At 49.8% G+C, this 23673-nt stretch overlaps 2 protein-coding genes across 3 annotated transcripts; one reads left to right on the top strand and one right to left on the bottom strand.

Moving 5' to 3' along the window:
- The first annotated feature begins 254 nt into the window (after positions 1–254).
- Positions 255–9308, top strand: KDF1 (keratinocyte differentiation factor 1). Its single transcript, XM_069803237.1, has 5 exons — positions 255–599; positions 1899–2072; positions 4142–5255; positions 6199–6273; positions 6947–9308. The coding sequence occupies exons 3-5, from the start codon at positions 4160–4162 to the stop codon at positions 7027–7029; spliced, it is 1254 nt and encodes a 417-aa protein (XP_069659338.1). The 5' UTR covers positions 255–599; positions 1899–2072; positions 4142–4159; the 3' UTR covers positions 7030–9308.
- Positions 9309–14031: 4723 nt separating this feature from the next.
- NUDC (nuclear distribution C, dynein complex regulator) lies at positions 14032–23514 on the bottom strand. Of its 2 annotated transcripts, XM_069803236.1 has the most exons (9): positions 23331–23514; positions 21983–22060; positions 19483–19683; positions 18936–19019; positions 18485–18598; positions 17844–18038; positions 17135–17218; positions 16692–16810; positions 14032–14977 (listed from the first exon to the last, which is right to left on the bottom strand). In XM_069803236.1, the coding sequence occupies exons 1-9, from the start codon at positions 23424–23426 to the stop codon at positions 14926–14928; spliced, it is 1023 nt and encodes a 340-aa protein (XP_069659337.1). In that variant the 5' UTR covers positions 23427–23514; the 3' UTR covers positions 14032–14925. The 2 variants fall into 2 exon arrangements, with proteins under 2 accessions (XP_069659337.1, XP_069659336.1); XM_069803235.1 differs by lacking the exon at positions 14032–14977 and having other exon boundaries at positions 16613–16810.
- Positions 23515–23673: the final 159 nt, after the last annotated feature.

Here is a 23673-nt window from a genome sequence, read left to right as displayed (position 1 = left end):
GGAGGGGGGGATCATTTGGGGCAGAGATACTTGGTGATGGTGGATCCTCAGGGACGGGTATCCTTTGGAATGCAGATGCTTGGGGACAGGGATCCTTTGGGATGGCATCCTCAGGAGCGAGGTGCTTTGGGACAGGATCCTTGGGGATAAGGATCCCTTGGGATAGGGATCCTTTGGGACAGGGATCCTTGGGGAGTGGGATCCTTTGGGACAGGGATCCCTGGGGAGTGAGACCCTTGGGGATGGAGACCTTAAGCCCGGGGACCTCGGGGACAGGGACCCCGAGGGAAGGCGATCCTCAGCGACCGGGATCCTTGGGGACGAAGACCCTCGGAGACAGGGATAGTTTGGGACACAGACCCTTGGGGCTGATGAGGATCCTCGAGCAGAGGGATGCTTCGAGACGAAGACTCCTCGGGGTCAGGGGGGACAGGGCTCCTGAGACCCTCGGGGCTGGGGACCCCGAGGAGCGGGCAGGGCGGGCCGGGGCAGCTTCGCCGGCCGATCTTTCCTGTCCCTCGCGGCGGCCCGTCGGGCCGGGTCACGTGGCTCACCTGGCCCAGGTGAGGCGGGGCCGGACGCCGTTCCCTGGCTCGCAGGTAACGCCGGGACGAAGCGGGGGGGAGCCGCGACGCCGCCGTGGCGGGACCCCGACCCCAACCCCGACCCCAGGTCCAGCCCGGGCTCTCAGCCCCGCTCCCAGCCTGCCGCCACTGCCTGCTCGGTGTTTCCCCCGGCGGGGCCGCCCGTCCCGGGCCTGGGGGGAGCAGCAGGCCGCGACCGGCAGGGAAGGACGGGCCCTGCCCCCCCCCCCCCCCCCCTTTACACCGGGGATCCCCACGGTCCCGTCCCGGTCCCCCCCGAGACCGGGGTGCCCCGGGTGCCGTCCCCCCGCCAAGACCGGCTTCTTCTCCGTGTGCCCCGGGCCTCTCCCGAGACAGGCGTCCTCAGGCCGTGTGTCCCGGCCCCCCACCCAGGGCTGGGGGACAGACCCCCCCTGCCACCAGCTGTCCCCTTGCTGTCGTTGTTCTCCCTGCTCTGTCCCCTCCCGCTGCTCTGGGACGTTCCCTGCTGTCGCCCTGGGGGGCTGGTGTCGGTAGGAGCTTTCCCGAGGCGGGGGATGGGGGGGTCGGGTCTCCCTGGCCCCTGCTGGGGTCGGCTTGGCTTTCGAGAGCTAAAAAACGAAGCTGGGAGCGCGGTGGGGAGCCCGTGCAGGGAAGGGCAGGCCTTGCCGGGATGGGTCAGTGACTCTGCTGGAAACTGGCTGTTCTCTGCTGCCAGCTTCTCTTCTCCCAAAAATCCACCGTCCTGAGGATGTCTGGGGGCCCGGGGTAGGCAGAGGGGCCTCTGCTTGGTGCCCAAGTGGGTCTCCCCCCTTGCAGCGCTTCGTTCATGAGAAGGAAAGGGCAAAGTTTGTTTACTTACACTGCGATGGAGTCCTGGTTGTCAGCTGGAACGGGGGGTGTTTTGGGCCGGGGGTACAGGGAAGCGTTTGGTGAGAGGCAGTTCCTTGGCCGGGTTGTTTATATCCCAAGTAGGTGGGAGAGAGGATACAGGAGCACAGAGGAGAGGCCAGATCCGTGTTACTCTGGGCCAGGGTCTCTATCGCTGCCTGGTGCCCGCAGAGTGGTCAGGAGACCGGGAGCTTCATGAGGCAGCTTTCAGCTCCTGGCAAGGCTGCTTAGAAAAATTAAAAGCTATTGATGCTTCCATGTATTTAGGAGAAGTTGTATCTATGTGTAAATCTTGCATCCTAAATTTATGTCCTCTGGCCCCTTTTTAAGTTAATGCTTTGATTTCCTTAGCTTCTAACAACGGTGGCAATATGGTTATTGGCAAACCAATGTGACTATTAAGTATATTCACAATTTAATTTGGCTTTTTTAAAACTTTTGAAGGAAATCCTGTCTTCTGAACAATGAAGATCTTAGACCCCGGCTAACTCTTAGACGCGCAAACTGTTTGTGAATCCCTCCTCGCTCTTCTGAAGCAGATGCTGAAGTTCCTTAGAAGGATCTTGTCTATTCACACACGGTGCCTGCGTGAGAACAGAGAAAGCTCCCAGCAATCTTGTAAGTATCAACTCAGCTGTGGATTTTAGTCCTGACTTTTGTTTATGGCTGTGTTAAGCAGCTGGCTGCAGGTTTCGGTCCAGTCCGTTGCTGTGCCAGAGAAGCAGCTGGAACGAGGAGCTTTGTCTTGTGTGTGCTCCCGGGGAACTCTTCAGATGTGTGAGCTGGTGGTCTCAGAAACGTAAGCTGTGATGGGAAGGGGGCGAGCTCAGTGTTTGGGGCTGGAGGTGTCTCTGATGCGTTACGCAGCTGGGGGTTTGTGTGATGTCAGGCAAGAGGTTTAATCTGTGTGCCTGCAAGTCTTCTTCTGTAGAGCTGAACTAGTACTCTTCCCTGTGTCAAAGATGCTTTGAAATTTCAGAATATTATATAGTTATATAAATTATTGTTACTGTGCAATGCCTATGCTAGATGTCTTGATGAGGCTTCAGTGTTAAGAGAAACATCCCAGTAAGCAGTTCTGTGCTTAGATCAGCTCAAATGTTTTCAGTTTGTTGTTCAATTTTGAACTGCATTACAAAAATGGCAAAGATGAGGAAAAAAACCCTGTTGTTCTGAAGTGAAAGCAATCAAACCTCTCAGCTGATGCTGAGTCTAGAGAGCTCTGCCTGCTCAGCACTGAAACTGGAGCATCTGGGGCTTTTATGTTTAACATATTGTCCAGGAATGTGCAAAGGGAGCTCCTGGGACATGCACTACTTACGACTTTTTATAAGCTGTTGGAGCCAAAATATTCCTGGAAAGCAGTGGTGTGCTGTAACTGCCTGGTTTTCCGTCTGCGCCTGTTTCTTTGTGGAGGCAACATTACTATTTGTTTTAAAAAAAGGGAAAAACAGGCAATGCTCTAAGAAGGTAGGACAGATGTATTTATTCATGCTTGAGGTGCCCTACAGAAAGTATACAGCAGAGCAGCAGGGACAGTCCGAAAATGCTTAAGCTATGGTTGGGCTCTCACTGCTTATTAATTAGCCTAATTAGTATTTAAAAGGATCTCTTGGGGGTGAAAGCAGTGTTAGCCAAGAAGCTTAGAAACTGTGAACAATTTAGGGGCCCACCATAGCCTGGGATAAAAGCAGCAGCAATAAAAGCAGAGAGTGAGAGCCTTGACCTGACTTTCCTCACCATCACCCAGTGCCGAGCTTTCTTCATAATAGGGAGATTTAATGTGCCAAACTCTGCGTGTTGGATCTGTGGAGCTAAACTGTGACATAGTACCCTGTAAAAACAGTTTACTCCTGTGTACAGTGGCAATGAGAAAAACAGTTGAGCAGATAGTCTACTCTAGGATTTCTGTAGTAGGGCTTTTGTAAAGGTTTTTCTCCCGTGAGGAGTGATTTGAGACTGACTTGTTGACAAGTTCTTTTCTTTAATCCAGATGAAGACCTCAGTTTTGCTAGCAAAGTCCTTAAGGTAACATAGCCTTAGCATGACTAGCAAAAATCATCAGTGTTAGTAATGCCGTCATTGCTAAATCCTCCAAATTTGTATAGCATCGAATAATCTGGAGTCTGAATTGGCAGTTTGCATAATGATTGATTGCTTGTCATCTCCTCCTGGGCATGGTGTGTTTTGAAACGGATAAGCGCGCTGTCAGGGCCCAGCTTAATCCTAAAGAATGCAAGACAAAGGGGAAGTTGTTTAAAAGAAGATACTTTCCCTTTGGAGCCTGTCAGCTGGCTCCACCTACAGCTCTGCTGTTCATTTATTGCTCTGGAGCCTGACTCTTCTTCCAGCTGCATTGAGGAAACATCTTCTGAAGGTTACAGGGATTATGATGTCTTAAAAATAGTCCTTTTAAAACATATCTCTTCTGATTCACACATCTACTGAAAGGAAGCAGCAAAGCTGGAGTAGTCAGAGAAGCCTGAAACACGGGCTGGATTCCCTCTCTATGCAACAAGCAAGAACAGCGTGAGTCCTAATGCAAAATATTTCTGTAAATAACTGAAATACTGAGTCTGAGCTCGAGAATCACTGAATTTGAATGTTAGATCCTTCTCTGTTGATCAACAGCTTGCTAAGGTGAGACTGGTGACAAATGCTTGACTTGAGGCCTTCTTGTTCTCCAGGTGCCTGAGCGGTGAGCCATGCTGGGCCGGAAAACAGGACTCCCCCACAACCTGAACAGCCACCGCCAGCTGAACCAGTCCTACCAGGAGGCTGTGCCCCTGCGGACCAGACCATCCAAGGAGACAGATGTCAGTTTGGAGGTGTTCAGCAGCTCTACGCCTGAAATCAAACAGAGCCGCACTAGAGCCCAGCAGATGCGGGATAGGAAAGGTCGCAAAGCTGACCTCAAAGACTCTAACGGAAGAGAGGCAGAAACAATTACCTTTATTTCTGGTACAGCAGAGGCTCCCCCAAACCAGAGCTTTTGCTGTTTCTCTCTGTCTCAGGCCTGGAACACATATAAGGCTGTTTTCTGTTGTATAGTGACCTGTGGGGGCTGCTTTCAGGACTGCAGTGTCTGTATCCCCTATCCAGGGCCCACCGAGACATCCACTGACGATGGAAAGAACGGAGATTATAATGGGCGACTGCCAAACAGCCCCGCCAACGTCTCTCCCACTGAGAAGAATGGGAACCAGATCAAAAAGTCCAGCATGGGTAGCAGTTTTAGTTACCCAGATGTGAAACTGAAGGGCATTCCTGTCTATCAAAACAGGAGCCCCAGCCACCACCTGGAATCGGATTCATGCTGCAAAGAGCAGCTGCCAGAGAAGCCCTTCAGGAACAGCATAGAAAAGCCACCACTTCCCAGCAGCCACCGGAGTTCAGAGGAGTATTATTCCTTCCATGAGTCTGACCTGGACATCAGCGAGCTTAACGGCTCCATGTCCAGCAGGGAGATCGATGTCCTGATCTTCAAGAAACTGACAGAGCTCTTCAGCGTCCACCAGATCGATGAGCTGGCCAAGTGCACATCAGACACTGTCTTCCTGGAGAAGACCAACAAGATCTCGGACCTCATCAATAGCATAACTCAGGACTACAACCTGGATGAGCAGGATGCTGAATGCAGGCTGGTCCGAGGCATCATACGCATCAGCACCCGGAAAAGCAGGGTCCGGCCCCATATTTCTATCCCAGCCAGCCAGAGCCATGAGGAGAAGTCCAGCAGAGGCAACGCACCAGACAGCGGTAATGAAACGATGCTAGAGTCCATGGTCATCAGCCAAGATGGTACGTGTGGGTTCCTTGATGTTACCGCTTCAATACAAGAGGGTTATTTTATCAAAGCCATGGAGACATGGCAATGGAGCAGGGTTAAAAGCTGATGTCTGTCTTCAGGCTGGGCTTATTTTTCTGGAGTGTCTGAATGGAGGTCCTTACGTATTACTGGAGACCTCTGCTTCTCACCAGTCATGGTGTTGTGGCTTTCTTGATAGTATCTTTCACTGTCAGTGGAGTTTGTGCTGAGCAATGTAAAGGCTTATTCTGCTGCTACTGCAATGATTCTGGCTTTCCTCCACACCTCTAAGCTAGGCAGAAAGACCGTGAGTCAAACTTAACTGGTATGACCAGACAAGCTGGCTTGTGCCAGAGAATGTCCAGTTACTAAGCTGGCTCTCTCCTTCATGTTCTACCAGCGCTCTTTGCTAATGCCACCCTTAGACTACTGTGACAGAGTGCCTCCTTGGAGCTGAGACTTCCTCTACACAGTGGGGTGATGAGCAGCCAGTAAATATCCCTGCAAAGGGAGGGAAGCGCTGCTGCTACAAGTGCCTTATGGCTGTTTCAGGGATGCTTTTCTCCTTGTCTGGAGCAGCCCGAAGTGACTGACCTCCAGAACACATTGTAAGAGAGTTTGTTGTAGAAAGACCTTGCAAAGCTCAGTACGGGAGTCAAGGAGACATCCAGAAGTAACAGGGGAAACCCAGTGGCTGTTGTGCTTCCCAGTTTAGCAGTAAGGCTGCTGTTTGCTTCCTGGTATTTAGGGACTATAAAGCTCAGATTACCAAGACAATGGTGGAAGCAATCTGAAGAATCAGACTCTACCTCTCCTATTACCTGAGGGTGGTGCCTTCTGAAGGAGAGCCCTGAGTGTTCCCTGACAGGGATCTTTACTCCTGACTCATAGCTGCCCATCCTTTCTTGTCTCAGGCCCTCTTGGTTTTCATTCCAGATTTGGCTGTACAAATATCAGAAGAAACACCAGCAGATGTGATAGCCAGGAATATGAGGCGGCACAGCAGCGCAGGTAACGTACCTGACCAGGGTCTTAGCTGCAGTGCGTCACAGGAGTGAGGGGAATTCCCTGAACTTCCCGTATTATGTATGCCTTCAGTTTTCACCATCTGCAAAGGCTGAGCTGACACCTGCCTCTTAGGTTACAGTAAGGGGTATTGTTCTCTTGAGCTTTGGGAGTGAAGGGAGCTCAGAAGACTACCTGGGTTGGTGGGTCCTTCTGCAAAAGAATGAAACCCATGTATGGAGTGATCTCTGTCCAGGCAAGGTACTTGGCCTTGTAGCTTTCAGTCTCTGGGTGTCTTGACAAAGTTTGGGGCTGTATTTGGGGTGTGACCAGCTAAGGTCACAGCTGGGTTATACTGGGAACAAAAGGAACTGTACAAAAGGGAAGCAGGGGAGAGTGATGGGCTGTCCCTGAGCTCTGATCTTTGTGGCATGCATGCTCCGCTCCAAAGAGCAGCCCAGGGCTAAAAGACAAGTTTTCTCCTGCATAATAACAGATCTGTCCTAGAAGATGGCTACAATACAGGCAGGGTTGTTCCCTGCCTGTGGGCTTTGTGTGGCTTTCTCCTCCCTCATGATACACAAAGCCTTTTGTGGCAGTTGCTTGCCTAAGTGCCAGGCACTCGGCTGCTATAGTTCACGTTGTCTAATGTCACCATCTCTTCTCTTTCCTCTTCAAGGCTCTCCAACAAGCAGAGATTCCTCTTTCCAAGACACAGAGACTGACTCATCTGGAGCACCTCTGCTTCAGGTGTATTGTTAAGGAAAAAGGACCCAAGCAGCAGGCAGGCATTCCAAGGCTTTGCTGCAATCAGATTTCTCCTCTTTCAATATGGAATGTGCTATGGCACTTTTTTTTCCCCCAGTATACCCTGATCCTTTGTTGAAGCCAAATTTCTCCTGCTGTCTGAATTTCACTGGATAATTTTTTTTTTTTTTTTTGGACAATATAGAACATCAAAGAAGTGAACTGTGGAGCTAATGAACTCGGGGGGTGGAATGTGTGCCCAGGGAGGAGAAGATGGACGAGGAAGTATCAGATAACTCGTGCCTCTATGGTTTCCGTACTTCATGTTTAGCTTCAATAACCTCAGTGGCCCAGCCCTTTCCCTGCTTTGAGGATCTGCTGTACAGTTTTTGCTTTCTGGCATTGCGTAAGTTAACTTGGGTAGGGAATAACTGGATGGTGTCTCTGTGTTTGTGCCGATGCTGAGGTGAAGGCCAAGCACCTGCTCTGTAGGGACCCAAATCTCTATTTAAAGTGGCTGGGTTGGTCCCAAAAACGTTAAGTCCTCTATCAATGGTGTTTGCAGTAGCCAGATCTGCCTCCTTCCTGCTGACTCTTAGTGGTGTCATCTCCTGCTGCCTTGTAAGGAGAAGGTTCAGGTAATGTGGTTCGTTTAATCTTTGGCCTCTTAGCGTGTCTCTCGACATAGTGCCAGTTGCAGAGGGGCGGGATGCCTGGACAGCCGCCCCACTCTCGTCTCCCAGGCAGACCATGGGGATCAGCTTTGCAGTCACTGCCAGCTTGATGTGAACTGCGGGCGTGAGCTGTTACCAATTGCACGCATTGACCTGTGACTTGCATGCCAGTCAGCTCTTCCTCACTCATCTGCCAAGCCCTCTGCGTTTCCCCGTCACGCTCGGTGTCATGCTGACTGCTGGGCGAGCCTTGAACTTGAGTTATGGCAAGCGAGGGAAATAGCCGATTCATTTTTAAGTTTTTGTAATTAAGAATTGGGCTGTTTGACTGTTCTGCTAGAAACTGCCTTAAAAGTGGCTTGCTTCCAAAGGAAGGCCTCCCCTGAGAGTGTCTCCAGAGGGTCTGTGAGGAACTGCTTGGTCCTGCCTCTCCCCTGTGGGTGCTCAGCGCCTTCTCCTACCCTCTGCTCCTCTCTAACAGCCAGTCAGAAGCAGGAGATGTGGTATTGCTACCCTGAGGGCACGATGCCAGGTGACCTTGAGGGCTGCAGCATTGCAGCAGGAGGAAGCTGTATCTTACTGGTGTTGCCACTTGGTTGTTTATCATAAAGTAAACGTGAAGCCACCAGACTTGTTTATACATTCAGGTGCCCTTGGACATGAACAGAAAAAGCTTAGTTGAATTTACCACCCATAGAATAAACATACCCACAGTTTTCTGGGGAGAGGGAAACCAAAATAAGCCCCATGCTTTGGTATGGACCATGTTTTTGTGCCTTAATTGAACTGAAATGTGCCTCTATTTCATAGCCTGTGATTACTCTTCAAAAGGTTGGGTAGGGGGGGAAAGGATTTAATTCTTCACATGAGCAGTCAGGCTTATTTAACCAGCCAAAGCCCTTTGAAATGTACAGTTCAAGTCCCTGTTAGAGCCTATTTTTTTAAACTGCTTGCGTTTCAGAGCATGCTTTCATAAATCACGGACATTATTGAGACCACACCTTGAGACACTGACAGAGAGAGATTTTGAAAATAAAGGGGAGAGACTGAGACTTGGATTTGGCTTCCCCTCCCTGCTTTGTTTTTAAAGCTGTCGGTTTGTGAAAACCCATGTTTGTGCAAGGAAGAGTCTTGAAGCAAGGCCAGCCCAGGACTCCCAGACGAGCTCTGTTTGGTCACCTCCTTCCGAATGCAACATGTACTGATGGACCCATTTGGCTTCCTGCTTCTGAATGGATTTGTACATATATATTTGGACAAGTTTACTTAAACCTGTGCACTGAGGCGTCAGCATGGGTCACGCTGACACGTAGCTCTGTGGTCTGTGCACTGGAGACGAGGGGTGAGGATGGACTTGCAAAAGCTGCCAATCGCTATTACAGATGCAATAGCACATTTCTAATGTTTAGTCTGTGTACGAAGAGTGAATGTGTATGGATTAGGCTTGCAAAAAAAAAAAACCCAAAATCTGAAAACCCCCCAAAAACTCACTAAGGAAGACTGTCAACTTGATGGTCCTTGAAGCTGGTGCACCTGTGGTGTCTTATGGGATTCTTTTGCACTCCTTGGCCTTAAACATCTGATTTGGTCTTTTTTATAAAGCAAAAGATGTGCTCTTTACCTGTGCTGTGTCTTTTACATTCCTGCTTGCATCAGTTTGGGGAAGAGCATCCCTCAGTGGAGGGAGCCTGGGCCAGGCAGGGGGGTTTGCACAGGGAGTTGCAGATCCCTGCTTTCCCAGCAGCACATGGACAAAGATATTTTTGTCCATTTGGCAGCGCTTGCCCATGCCCGGGGGTATTGTTCAGACAGCTGAATGCCGGGCTGGTGCATGGGATACGGGGAAGCTGGGTGCAAATAAAGGAGCCTCTGGTGAAGTGCCTGTTTGCATGCAGGGAAACCTGGACCTTCCCTGAGGGGTGATGCTGGAATTGAGCTCTGGAAAAACTGAGCCTGGGGGGAGAATTTCCAGCTCATTCCCTGAGGTGTAGACAGCTGTTGCTAGAAAATGCAAGAATTGCTGCAGAGCAGCTACTGTGCCTGATGGTGGGGCAGGATCTGCTTGGGGAGGGAGGCTGGCTCAGTCTCTGCCCCTGTGACTTGAAGGACCAGTTTGCACTTTATAATTTCACTACAAAAACTCAGCCGATAACCTGCAGAGCTCCATTCCCTGCTACTGACCTTCCCTCACCCTGCCCCCAGGTGCACAGGACCAACTCTCCTGGTGCCCCTGCAAGGGAGGAGGGTGGATGGTGCGAAGGATTGGCACTAACCCCTCCTTTTTTTTTTTTTTTTTCCCCCTTAAATTTGGTCTGTTAAGGACTTGTGATTCTTCTCTAGTCTGTGCAGACAGGCAGAAGACTGAGCCCAAACTTGAGTCCTTCTGTGCGTGATCCCCTGCCTGTTCTGTCCTGATTTTGTTAAACGAAGACTGAGTCCAACCTGGCCGGCCACCCTTTGGCAGCAGGCAGAGTCCACTGCAGTTGTGCGAGAGATGTGTTTTCTGAAAGGATTTTAAAGCCATGAACAGGTAAACACTGCCTTCTTTCGGCTAGGAAGGGTCTCCAGAGGAGATGTTTTTGTGTCTGGAGCCCTCAAACCAGCTCATTGGGGCCCCAGGGAAATGGAGCAAAGGCTGCCGGCAGCAGCTTGCTGGCGAACCTCCAGCACCCTGCGCAGCGATGTGGCTGTGTCGCTGCTGTCTCCGCTGTCCACACCTGCTCCTAAGCTGCCCTGCTAGTTCCCCCTGCAAGTCTGGGCCACGTTTTTCTGCCTTCTGCTTACCCTTTCTCTCTAAATTTCTCCAGTGCTTTTCCTGGAAGAGGTTAGTCTTCCCACAGCACTCATTCAAGCAGTTGGAGTGACCGAGTGGCTGTAACATGCAGTGTTACTTCTGCTTCTCTTGGGCACGTTGAATCCCTGGGGAAAGGCTGTTTCTGGAGGCTTCAGGCCTGATCACTGCTCAGTGCAGCTCTGCTGGGTGCACAGCATGGGAGCTCATCGCCTGCCCCAAAGCGCTGCTTCCTAACTAGCTGGCTGCTTCAAAACTGCTGCTGCAAGGTTACTGCAATTTCTGGAAAGATTTGAAAACTTTGCACTTAAAACTATGATGCTTATAGTTGATCTGTCTCTGCTGTCAGTCCTGTGTTCAGCAACTCTCCTGCTTTTGAGTTAGCTGCATGGATCATGGGTTTTCTTGCTCACAGCCGCACGTGGAACGAGTCCACAGGGTTTTTGTCTGCTGAAGGTTATGTTTGCTGTCAATCCAGCTGTCTGGCCTGTTGCTGTAGTGGTTTTTGCTCTGAGCATTAGTGTTGAGTGTTCTGCTGAGTGATCTGGCAGAAAGAATTGGTTGCCCAAGTGGAGATCTTAGAAACACAAGAGCCCTTTACCCGGCCACATGCATGTAAACATGCTTTTTTTTGCACAGGTACTTCCTTTTGGGAGCCTGACTCAGCACCCTCCTTTTCCTGAAGACATTGTTTGATTTTATTGGGCTTGGTTTTGCCAGGGGACTCTCCAGAGACTCATACTGTGTGTGGGTCCTCGCTGTGCCACAAAGGTGCTGCTCTTCAGTAGTGACTTTAGTACAGGATCCAATGTACTACACGGCCCAAGCCACCCTATTGCCAGGGATTCTTTGAGTTTCGGTTAAGGCAGATCAGTAACTCTGCTGGGAATGGATGCATGAGGCTTTGAGTGTTTAAGAAATTAATCTTCCCCATCCACACCCTGAACTACTTAATTATTTATTTCAGCGTGGCTTAGAAGTTAGAAAGCGGATGGATTGACCCTAATTCCTCACAGCCTGGTCCTTAGCAGTAACAGAGGAGCTGAGGCTTCTCCTGAAAGTAAGCTGTAATGTTAAATACCTCATGCTTCTGTTTCCCTCTTTGGGGTTTTGCTGTTTCATTGCTCTTTCCAAAGCAGTCCTATAGTCTGGGCCGTTTCCCAAATGGTCTGAGCTGCAATATTCATTAATAAAAGCTAAGTCAAGAGCTGCTGTTAGGGGAAAAAAAAAAAAAAAAAAAAAAAGACTAGGGGAAACTTTGACCATATGGAAAGCCCTCTGCAGAGCCTGTATGCCTTCAAGGTTTTGCTTCTAAAGGACATGAGAAGGGGCCCAGCAGCGAGGGAGCCATGGCCCGGCAGGTGGAGGAGCTCTGGGCTGTGCTGCCAGCCGTGGCTCCGGCGGGTGGCAGCACTGAAACAGCTTCTCCAGGTGATTTGACAAGGACATGGAAAGGCAAAGGGACCTTCATCGCCTGCCATCCTCCAGCACGGCCCTCCCCGGTCTGCTGGGGGTCAAGACAAGGATGTATTTGTAGGGTTTGGTTCCCAGCATCCCTCGTGATGCTTGGTGTTCCCCTGCCATGGTCACAAGGACGAGGCCACAGTCTGTGGTCTCCAATAACTTGGACTGAGGTGGGGCTTTGCATTCTTTAAGCCACTTCTGCAGCTGCTCAGACCAGAGCTGTCCTACCCTGACATGGTTTATTCCAGGGAAAACTGCCTTTTGGAAGCAAAAGGGTGCTTTTGATTCACCTTGGCCTGAGGAAAGTCAGTGGCAGCTGGATGTTTGCAGAGGACAAGGCCATCAGGAGAAACACCTTCTGTTCCGCTGGCCGGAAGGGTTGAAGTCCAGGGGTAGTGCTGGGATCAACCGCCGTTCACAAACACAGCTCCGGGCATTCACCTGCTGTAGGGTTCGGAGCTGCAGTTATGGTCCTTCTCCCAGGACTGTTTGCCTTTTCCCTTCACCCGCCTGAAAGGCAAAAGGACTCCTTCTTACCCCAAAAATCTCCCCCAGCATCCTCTGGGCTTTGTGCCACTGCCTCTTCTCTGTCTTAACTCTTGTCTTTTCTCAGCTGCTACCCAACCTGCCTCCTGCAAGTGACACGAACCAGCTCTAAGCGTGGTGCCAGCCTCAACTGGAAAGCTCAGGAGTTTCACAGTTGTCATTACCCTGACCACTGCCACAGCTCACACAAGCCGCGACCCTGCAGGAACAACCCCAAGATTTTGGTTTTGGTAACCCTGAGGGAGCTCTGCACTTAGACCAGGCAGCACAACACCGTGTAACAGCAACCTGCTGATCCATGGCTCCTGCCAGATCCAGGTAGCTGCCAGTGATTGGATCAGGTCAGACTTGGGATTTCTGGTGTCAGTTACAGGGCTGAGGTGGTAATAGGGAAATAAGGAAGCTACAGGGTGGGCTTGGGTTGGTGCTGCGACCTGTGCCGGTTTACAACTGGTGCCAGTTTGCTGCACTGGTGCCTGGCTGTGCTTGCTCCTTAGGAGGGGCTGGTGGCTGGACCAGGATCCTGCTGCAGGTGCAGAGCCCAGCTGTCTCCTCTGATCTCTAGCAACTGCAGGGAGCAACAGTAGTGCTCTGACATAGCTGAGAATGGGATGAAGCTCGTCACACCCCCAGAACAGCTCAGTCCTCCCAGCTCACCTGCCCCACGCACCGCAGCTCAGGACAATGCTGCCAGGTACACTCACTCTAGGGCTAAGCACCTTTGAAGCCAGCAGAGTCTGCCTTTTCTTACAGTAACAGGAGACCCTGTTGTTTTATCAGGGCCAAAGCACACGGGCAAATGTGTGCGGGGTGAACTGTAAGATGAACAGGCAGGAGGATGCAGAACCGAGCAGTCCAGAGGCAGCTGCCCCGACCTGGGTCCTTGCTCACCCACAAGGTCACTGCTCAGCTGGCTGGGTGCTGGTTTTTTGACCCCAAGAGCCTATAAAACTGGGAGACTAAATGCAAGCAATGTCCTACTACTCAAAAAAACCCAAACAACCAAACACACCAGGTGGAATGCCAGGCTGGACTTCACCCGAGGAGTTTTTTTCAGCCATTTGTGCCCACTCCCTCTGGTAGGAGGTAGAAAGGTTTCAGGGGGGCAGAGGCAAGAACCACAGCAGCAAGGATCTGGCATAGGCTATAAAGGACTGACAGAAGCCCAGGCTTTTGTGACACTTTCCTCATTAGCTTGTCATAACGGAGACCTTGGGCAAGGGTGGCTTCCTCAGTGCAGTCACGCGCTGCTACGTGGAGGGTGGAGCCTGGAACAATGAGCCTTGGTCATCCCTGACTGTTTAAGCTGGTCATGGAGTTCATCAGCACTCCTGAGCAAGACACACAGCTCCAAATGCCTCTCCTTAGCTGGGGAGCCTGAGAGGCATTCACAGGCAACTGCAGAGAGCACGAACCCCAGCCCCTGCCAGGCAACCCTGCTGGCACCCTTGTTCACAGGCGCTGCCCCCTCCCAGCTCACATCCCAGCCTGCGCAGGCAGCCTGGATCCCTTCTGCGGGAGAAATCACACGCTCTACCTGGAAATGTGCCACTCTTTCTTTATGTTGCACTGCAGTTTTAACAAAGAAAGATACGAACATGCAGAGTAACACCACTTGTCAGCAGGAGCTCAGAAGAGAACGCAGCGATGCCTGTCAGTAGTCAGCAGGGAGAGAGGCTCTTGGAAAAGAGGCAGGAGACACACTCCCAGCAAGAACAGGACCCCCAAAGAACCTCTGCATCCTCTCCCTTGCCCACAACCACAGGCTCTCCAGCCTTTCCTTGCTGTAAGACAGCAGGTCAACCTCTCCAGGTGTGATGGGAGCCCTCCCTTGAGCCCTGCAGGGTTCAGTCTGTTCCACTTCTGGCAAGAATAGAAGCAGCAGCAAGGAGCAGCAGTCTGTCTCCACTGCAATAGCTAGTTTTTTTAGACTGTTTTCCCTTCCCAAGGAGGCAGAAGGAGAATTATTTTACAAAATAAACTGGCCCTTGTTTTCACAGGAGAGCAGGAAAGCCGAGGGGAAGGGAGTGAAAACCTAGGAGTACCTGCTGCCAAACTGAAATTGCAAAGAGTGGATTAGCGGCTCTGAAGGGCCAGGAGATGAAGCTAAGCCATACATTAAGGATATGTCCCAAAACCTCTCCTGTCTGGCTCTTGTAGCCCTAACACCCTTTCTGCTCTAACCCCTCCTTCTCTCCTAACTGCCATTTGGGAAGTGTTGCAGATGGCTCCAACTGGAGCTGCTGCAGGCCGCTTCTGTGGCCTTGCCTTCTGCTTGACACAGGACAACTGAGGATGACTTCATGAAGCTGCCTCCACAGCAAGCTCGGGTGGGGATGCTGGAAGTGTTTACTTGTCCAAGGTAAGGGATATCCGGCAATACATATCCTGCCCCATTTGATGGGCTGACTGAAAGAGGGGGGAGAAAGGGAGGGCTCAGTTGAATTTAGCCTTTGAAAAGTCCATTTCTGGATGCTGTTCCATGAACCTGCAAGGAAAACAAAGACAAGAGTTTGGGTATGAGTCAGCAGGAGCTACAGAACAGCTCTCTTTGGGGGAGTAAGGCATCCCTACTTCCTGCACTACAAAGTTTGCTTCCTCCCCACACCCTTCACAGCAGGGACTGTTTTGCTGAGCTCCTTGGGACACACTCCCCATACTACAAACACTTTTTCCTCGGGTCAGTGGTATCACCAATCCTACCAGCCATCAAGGTCAGCAAGTCCAGACACATGGGAATTACTAATTATCAAACACACACCCTTTAACTGTTACCTCTCGGACGGACACGTAGCAGCTATGACACTGATTGTGGGGCAGAAGGGAGATTGTGAGGGCAAATTACGATTTAAGCTCAAATTTATTAGCTTAAGCATTACTGGAGACGTGGGGAATATCTCCAGTGCTGTGACAGTGAAAATTCATGAAGGACGTGACCAGAGAAATCTGGTTTCAGGCTAGGTGCAACCTCATTTCAAATGTACTGCAATCCCAGCAGATACGACTATTTGGACTCAGGTTGCCACATCAGAAAGTCCTGAGAACGATACACTGTGCCTATGAGTGATCAGGAGAGATTAACGCACACAGAAGCTCCTGGCTTCCTCCTCTGCCCTGCAGTTCACCAAGGGATACAACAACTAACCATATGGAGGATTCACACACAAAGTGCAAGTAAGAGCAGGCCCCTGTCTTCCTCTGTGCTCTCATCTCATGGTTTCCCCTGAAACACCACCACAGCATTTCATTTCCATGGAAATATGTGCTGCGAGAATAGTGTCCTTGTTTAGCAGCCAGCAGGGCTTCACTGGCAGAGATTAGGACCCATGTGTGCATTACTGAGTCCACCTCGGCCTGAACGAACTCTGAACTTCCTATCCATTCTTTACCAGCCAGTCTGCACACAAGGCAAACTTCCAGAGCACTAAACGAGTGACCTTGCCAACAAGGTACCCTGTATGTAGACTTCCCAGGAGGAGAGGGCTACCTCCCATTCTACTAACTCAACAGACAGGCACTGAGGAAATGTGGTCTCTGCTCTAAAGCAGTTGCACCCTATGCTGTACTTGACACACTGATCAGAGCGAAGCTTCTGCCGCTACAGATAAGCCAAGAAGAAAAGGAGTCGAGCCTGCTACACTAATCCTCCTTCCAATCCTGAGATAAGATGTGGGTTTGAACTTGCTGAAGAAGCTGCATGACCCAGAACTGCCTCCACGCCTTCCCAAACGGCCTTGGGAGCTCCATGAGTAATTCCCCTGCCAAGGTGCATTTATGCCAAACAGGGCAATAAAGACATAAAAGTGCTATTGGCTTGGAGACAGCTGCCTGGTGGCAGGTGTGCAGGGAGGGGTGATTATCTGGGCTACTGAGTAGAGGGAGATTAGAAAACAATCAAGACCATGTTAAAGTTCAGTAGAGATGGTACCTCCAGTCCCAAACATGCTTTCTGAACTTGAAATCAGCAGATTAAGACAATTCCAGAGCTAGGCTATTTCCAGAATTTTCCGTTACGCTTTCTACCCCCACGGCCTTTTATAGACACTGGTGGCTGGCCAGCAATTCAATGACTACATAACTCCAGACATGACCACAGGTAGGACTGAAGGCCAACCTGTTTTCTGCTCACATATTTGTGTCAAAGAGGAAGAGGAGAGGGGCTTGTGAAAGCAAATACCCACAAATAAATGAGGTCTACGCACTTTTTCAAAATGTCTTGCTTCTTCTGTTCATCGGATGTGGGCAGGCCCATGGATTTCTGTCGCTGATCATACATCATTTTCTCCACCATACTGCGAGTTTCGCTGTCCAGGTCTGATAACTGAAAGCAAGGACTTCTATCAAAATTGGAATAACTTGTCTCAACCCATACATACACCCTGCTTGCAGAGAACACAAATACATTGAGGTCACGCTATGCTGTGCTCATGGGCTACAGAAATACTTATACAAACACTGATCTACAGACTCAGCTTCATTCATTTGAAGTTTTGGGGGCACTTATGTTGTATGATAGCATCATATGCAGCAGTACTCCCAGTATTGGTTTTACACTGGTAAAAAAAAGACATAGCAGTTGAATGTGAGCTGTGTGAGAGCACATTTATGAGAAGGATCCATTCAGTAAAACAGGGGGAGTTCTTACCTTTGAGTTCTCTGGATTAATTTTCTTGGTGTTGATTTCCGGGTCTGTGGAGACTAGTTTGTTCCACCATTCCATCTTGTTGATCTGAAGGACGAAGAAGTAAAAATATTTTCTTTTTTCTAGACTTGCTCTAGGAATTTTATGTCTCAGTCACAGGAAAAAGCTGCTGGAATAATTTCTTTGACAGTTTTCTAAATGTCAGTAAAATCTGAACTTGGATAAAGGATACTTTTTTCATTCCGAACCACTTGCAGGTAGCTTGAATTTCCACAACTGGGAAATGTGAGAGCATGTCAGATGTCACATTTGGCATGACATAAATGGGATTAGAAATAAATCACACAGAGAGGCCCAGAAGGGACACAATAAGCAATAACATCTGTCCCTGGATTTTCATGTCACTAACAGATGTCAAAACACAGCATTATTCCATTAAGGAACAACTTTAAAATGACTGATTTCCTTCCAGCTTTTCCTAAACTGCTGGGCAATCAATTGGATATCCTGAATTAGCATGAAGTTAGGCTGAAGACAGGGGGAACTTGCAACACCCCAGTTCCAATAGCATCATTGACACTATACCAAGGATAAGCATGGCTCCTCTGTTTCAGCTAACAAAGCCCAGGGATTTCACAGGTTTTGTCAGACTCTTACTTCACCAGGGAAGAGGCAGACAAGTCTGAATCCTCCCTGGTTCATTCTGCTTTACCTTCTCCAGGTGCACGGTGACTGTTTTACCATCTTCAATCAGCCAGGAGCTCTCCTCCACCTTCACTTCATTGAAAAGCTCTCCATCAATGACAGGCGAATGGCCCTTCAGGCCAACTCTGAGGCGCCGTCTCTGGATATCCACCACCACATCCTTCCCCTTCAACCTGAAGCTCACCTTGAAAGCGATGGCCAGCTGGACCAGACAAAGATCAGATTTGAGGAGCTGAGCAATGAAGTCTCTCCCTACCCTCTTGTGCCACTGTTCTAAGACTTTCTGCCTTGGTTTCACCAGAGGAAGACAGAACACGTGATATTTTCCTTGCAGTACTGAGTGAGCGGGAAGTGAAAGGATACAAGAGTAAGTTTGGCAACAGGATGGCCAATACCTCAAGCAGACTATAAAAAGGGAAGCAGATTTTAATGTCTTGTTAAAACAACACCAAGGTTTGGCAAAGTTAACTACAGCTTCTGGGAATTTTATTTAGTTACCAAGCTCTCCCCCAGCTATTGAAATGCTGCTGTTTAGTACAACTAACAATCTTCCACAGGCAACGGAGACATGGGGCATTGACTCCACCATTCTTACCACCACCCACTCTTATTCCCTATCTCAGATCCTGGTAATAAGGCAATACTTACATCCAGTTCTGAAAGAGTCTGTGTCCATCTATAATTTGGAAGGTCAGCTCCATTGCCAGAGTTGGGTTTAAGTTTTCCTTTATCCTTCTCATCTTCCTCTTCATCATCTGTTTCCTAAGCAACCAATTAAAAGTGTAAAGAAAGAAGCTCTTCAAGTCTCCATTTATCTTTCACTTCTAACAACAGTTCTTGGTTTTTATAAGAATTTCAGGTCAGGTGCACGTATTTGATATTCACATAAATTTAGCCCAAAATGAATAGGTGTTTCTGTTAAAACATAATTACAAGAAAAACAAAACCAAAAAAACCCATATTGAAGCCTTTGGGAGTTAAGTGCATATTCTTGAAGAAAGCCAGACTGGATACCCCCTCACATTCACAGGAGTTCTCATGGTTGTCCAGAAACATATTTCTCTCAGCCTAAAATAAAAAGTCCCTAGATAAGCTTTACCTGTTTGTTAGAATCTGAAGATTCACCTTCATCCTCTGAGGGTTTCACTGGGACACTGTTAACCTGTCCTTGTGCCTCCTTCTTCTGTTTAAAAGGAGAACAAACATGCTCAGGCAAGTGTTGGCACTTTGTGTTACTTGCTGATCTGACACTAGGTGGCCTCAGCCTCTTCAGCTGAAACTGAAGAGCAGGACCCAGAACTGCACCCAAGACTGATGGGGAATTTTCAGCCCTTAGAACAGTGTTACAGGAAAGCGGTACTGCCAAGGGGAAGACTCCATTGGTCTTCACACCTTGATGACTGTAGCAGAGGGTGTTGCTACAATCAGAGAGCTTGCTGAAGGCAGAGAGGCAAAGTGAGTTACTGCCATGGTTGAGCCTAGGCTAATTTAATTTCGAAGCACACCACCTGCTCCAGTCTGGTGGTCCAGACATTGCAAAGGAACAAGTCCGAGCCGTTTTAATCATCACTGCTACCCGAGCTACACGCAGGCCAGCGGAGGAGATGACCTAGGTGGTACCTGTAGGCACCAGACATCGCTCTCACCTGGTCAATTTCCAGCTGCAGCCTTTCTGCTTCCTCATCTGTAAGTTCCTTAATCCTTGGCTCATTTGTTTCTTGCTTTTCTTTAGCAAGTTTCGCAGCTCTCTCTGCCTTTTCACGCCGCTCTGCCTCTTGACGAGCCTTTTTCTCTTTCCGCTCCTTCTGAGCTAGTTTGTTGTGATGGTTGAAGGTATCTGTGATCAGCTGAAAGACAGGAACACAGATCAAAAGGTTTTAAAAAATCACCACTTTTTCAAACCCAAATGAAGCAAACTCACTGTCTACTGAGGAGCATGAGAACATTGGTTAGTCACACAGACGTTGTGACTTTTCCCTTCACTTTCACTCTAGCCTTTTGACTGAATATCTAGAGTAGGAGAAAACTCAAAACATTTAAACGTAGCCCTTCCTACTTCTTCCTTACACAGGGAGTGTATTTCCATGGAGATAACAGAGGAATACAAATTCTCCATTTGTTTTGGCCTTTGTGCAATTCCGGCAGGACAAGCAGATGCCTAACCCAGCCATTTGACAGCTACTCTGTACATCTAGGACAGCTGGAAGAACAAAGACACTGGATCCAAGTTTTTTTACCTACTTCTGACTTTTCCCACAACTGAGCTTTTACCCAGGCACTAGATGGAGATTCAGTGTCATGATTTATGTTTGAAAAGCTCAGCGTTTTACACTTAGGGGCAAGCTCCTACATAAATCTTTGCTTCAAATCTCACTCCAAATTCTCACGTTGTTGTGACTACAAAAAGCAAAATCTCAAGGTCTTTGATGCAAACGGCTGTACTGCTCAGAGGGAAAGCTGAGTACACAGGCAGGAAGCCAGAGCAATTGCTCCGTGGTCGATAACACCAGCAGCGCTGTGCAAAGCAGCACGTATGAGAACTGTAGTCTGCTCCAGAAAACAAAATAGACAGAATCTGAGAAAAGGAATCAGAGTGGAGAAATTTCTCAGACAGGGGTTTATGTACTGGTTTATATAAATCCCAGAAACTTCTGGAGGGATTCAGCACCTTTTCAGAGCAGCTCAAAGCATCCACACCTTGTAGTTTTGTAACCAACCACCAAGTATTTCTGCTTTGTTTTGAAGGGGAAAGCAAGATTTATTTACACAACGCAAGTCCAGTGTCTCCTAGGATACAGAATTCAAGACATGCATCTCCCAGCTTCTGTTCCTAACTGCACGATGATCCATGGTGAGCAAACTATTTACATTGCCCGAGCTTGTCCGTGTGCACACACTGCACTTCTCTCAATGTACCACCACGCCCCCCTCACTCTACACCACAAGGGATTCTGAAATGGCACTCCATGAAAGACAATGACTTTCCCACCCTCTCCTCTTTCTCTTTCATGCCAAAGGGTGAGCAGGACTGGGGAAGCAGCTTCTTCAATTTTTGTTGTGGTTACTATGGTGTCAGAGACTCTGTATTGAGCACCTTTTCAGAAGGCCATAAAGCATTTTAACAGATACCACCCAAGGACACGAACGCTTTTATTTTACAGGCACAGACATGGATTTGCTACGGAACTGCCAACAACAGTAGCCAGAACCTCCAAAAGCACCAGCCAGTGCTCATCTCTGAAACACCACTCAGGGTTTCACTCCCTGGGAGCACAGAGTCCCCAGGAATCTGGAGAGATTTGCTCTCTAGTCTAAGAAAAATGGAAGTAGGCTTCATCTTTCTCACTTTGAAACCACCCTCTTTCCCATCCCTTACCTGCCTTAGTTTTGCCGCTTTAGAGACTAGACAGAGTACGTTATACACTGTGTTAGCAATTAACATCTGCCCTAACACATTCAACACAGCAGCAGTGCCTGCTTTGCTGGTGGAGTTCCAGTAGTCCAGGAAGGGAAACAGTTGCTATGCTGGTAAGTACAAGCAAGAAATCTTCAGAAAGTCTGGCTAGTTCGCATTTGAATGTTCTGGTTATCTCCCTACAGTGAAACAATTCAGTTTTTCAGCTCTCGAGCTGGGTGAGGAATACCTGCTGGATAGGAGATGCTCAGGCTGCCAACAAGGCCACCCGGACCCCAGGCTTGCTCCCCAGCACACTTGCTCTGTGCAGGCACCGCAACCCGGAGACAAAGGTGCAGCTGCATGTGCAGAGATGTGTGGACTTTGTGCTTTTTCTGAGATGAACAAATAAGGTAACCTGGGGTTATCAACACTGCGGTGTCTGTCACCGTTAAGTCAGTGTGTCTGGCAGATTTGCTTTCCAAACAAGCCTTTGGCCAGAGTGTGGCAAAAAAACCCGCACCGTCGGTACCATTCGAACAAGCAATCGTGTGTGCCTCACCTCAAATAGCGGCAATTCATTATTACCTTGCTTCAGTGATGAATTTCATCAGCATCACAGGCTGATGAAGTGCAGTCCCCAAGTGTACCGTAGTGCTTTGAGTTGTTCAGGCAGGGAAGTGTTAGTATGGCACAGACATGGGTGGTATGTAAGTTAGAAGACATAAAAGCTTGGGGATTTGGTTTTTTACCTTCTCTGCTACTCCATCTTCTCCACCGGTGAAGAAATCTGTTTTACGCCTCAGGAAACTAAAGAATGTGTTCACAAGCTGGCAGAGGAAACAGGGAGGGGGGTGGGAGAAAGGGGTGGAGAGAAAAAAAGAGCAGTGAGACCAGATCACTCCAAGCTGCCTCGTGTCTCTTGAGTAGCCTTTATTCTTTGTACTCCCTATCTGCATCTGTGCCAGGATCATCCTGAAATCAGCCCCATGACCGTTTCCCAGAGAACATGTCCAGTGGCTTTTGTGGAGTTCCAGCTCCTCGATTCCCAGTTTTCAGAAGAGGCAGTTGTGTGGTTTACATAAAGAAAGGGCAAGCAGCTTATTCTCAGGTCACCTTGGAGGTACACCTACTCCGATACCCCAAGCTGTTATCTGAGGCAGGAATTTGGGTGGGTATGTATGTATATGTGCATATATACATGTGCATATATAGATATACACATACACTGTATTTTGCTTCTTTGCACACCTAAACCCTCAAAGTGTGCAAACTCACCTTCCCTCATCTCCTGTTTATTTTTACAAAATAACTACTAGCTGTCTGCCAGGTATCACTGATGAATTAGGAGTTATGAACTGGCCTCCCCAAGCACCCCTGTGGAAATCCATACTCTCAGCGGGTCTTTTATTTCTCAGGTGTTCTGTCCTGTCAGTATTTCAATCAGCGGTTTCACTACAGCATGTGGAACGGTTATTAGGACTGTTTCCCCAAACCATTTGTGAGCGGGATGTTCCCACACTCTCCAGTCCTCCCACAGGTCAGTACCTGGACTCCCAGAACCCCCAGCAAGAGTCAGCGTGGCGGGAAGCGTGAGGTGTGGCAGCAGAGCTTCCACCACGAGGAAGGAAACCACGTTTCCCGTTCAAGTTGGTCGAATCTAAACCCATCAGGTTTCAGGGGACCCGCTACCACCTGGTTGTGCTGGGAAAGTGGGACAGAAGGACTCGATCCTCCCCGGTGGTCTTTTGCTTTGCTGTGACCCGGAACGGGCGCTGCCCGCACACACCAAAACCTCCGTGACCGACGTGGGAAGCCCGGAGGCTGCAGGAGCCGCGGTGCAAGGCCGCACGGTCAGGGCGCAGACCATCACACTAATTAATTAACGGGTTCTCCGCGCTCCCCGGGGCTGGCGCGGGCCTGGGCCGTTATCGGGGGGGTGGGAACGGGGACGGACATGCCGCATGTGCACCGCCCGGGGAGGGCCGGGGCCGCCCCAACTCCTCCCGGCCCCAGCCGCCCCCCCCCACCACCCCCCGGGAATACGGAAAAGCTTCTCCCGCCCCATCCCGCACCCGGGCCCGGGCCCGGCGGCGCTACCTCGCGCACGCCGCCCTGATGCTGCTGGGCCATGGCGAGGAGCATGCCATCGAAACGATCCTCCTGCTCCGCCGCCTCCTCCGCGCTCAGCCCCATCCTGCCGCCGCCGCCGCCTCAGCCCCCCTCACACCGGTAACCGGAACCGGAACCGGAGCGAACGGAAGCACGCGCGCGCTCCACCCTCACCCCCCCTCCCCCCAATCCCAGAGCCCGTCCGCCCCGCTCTCTTCGCGGATTGGTCGCGGCCGCGTCCAATCCGCCGGAAGGAGGCGGGACGCGAGGCGCGGGGATCCGGTTGCTATAGCGACGGTCGGTCCCGGCCTTTCCAGAAAACTCGGCGGAG

The sequence above is a fragment of the Haliaeetus albicilla genome, chromosome 16, assembly GCF_947461875.1.
Source record: "Haliaeetus albicilla chromosome 16, bHalAlb1.1, whole genome shotgun sequence".
Taxonomy (NCBI): Eukaryota; Metazoa; Chordata; class Aves; order Accipitriformes; family Accipitridae; genus Haliaeetus; species Haliaeetus albicilla.
This window is presented reverse-complemented; position numbering and strand designations above follow the sequence as displayed.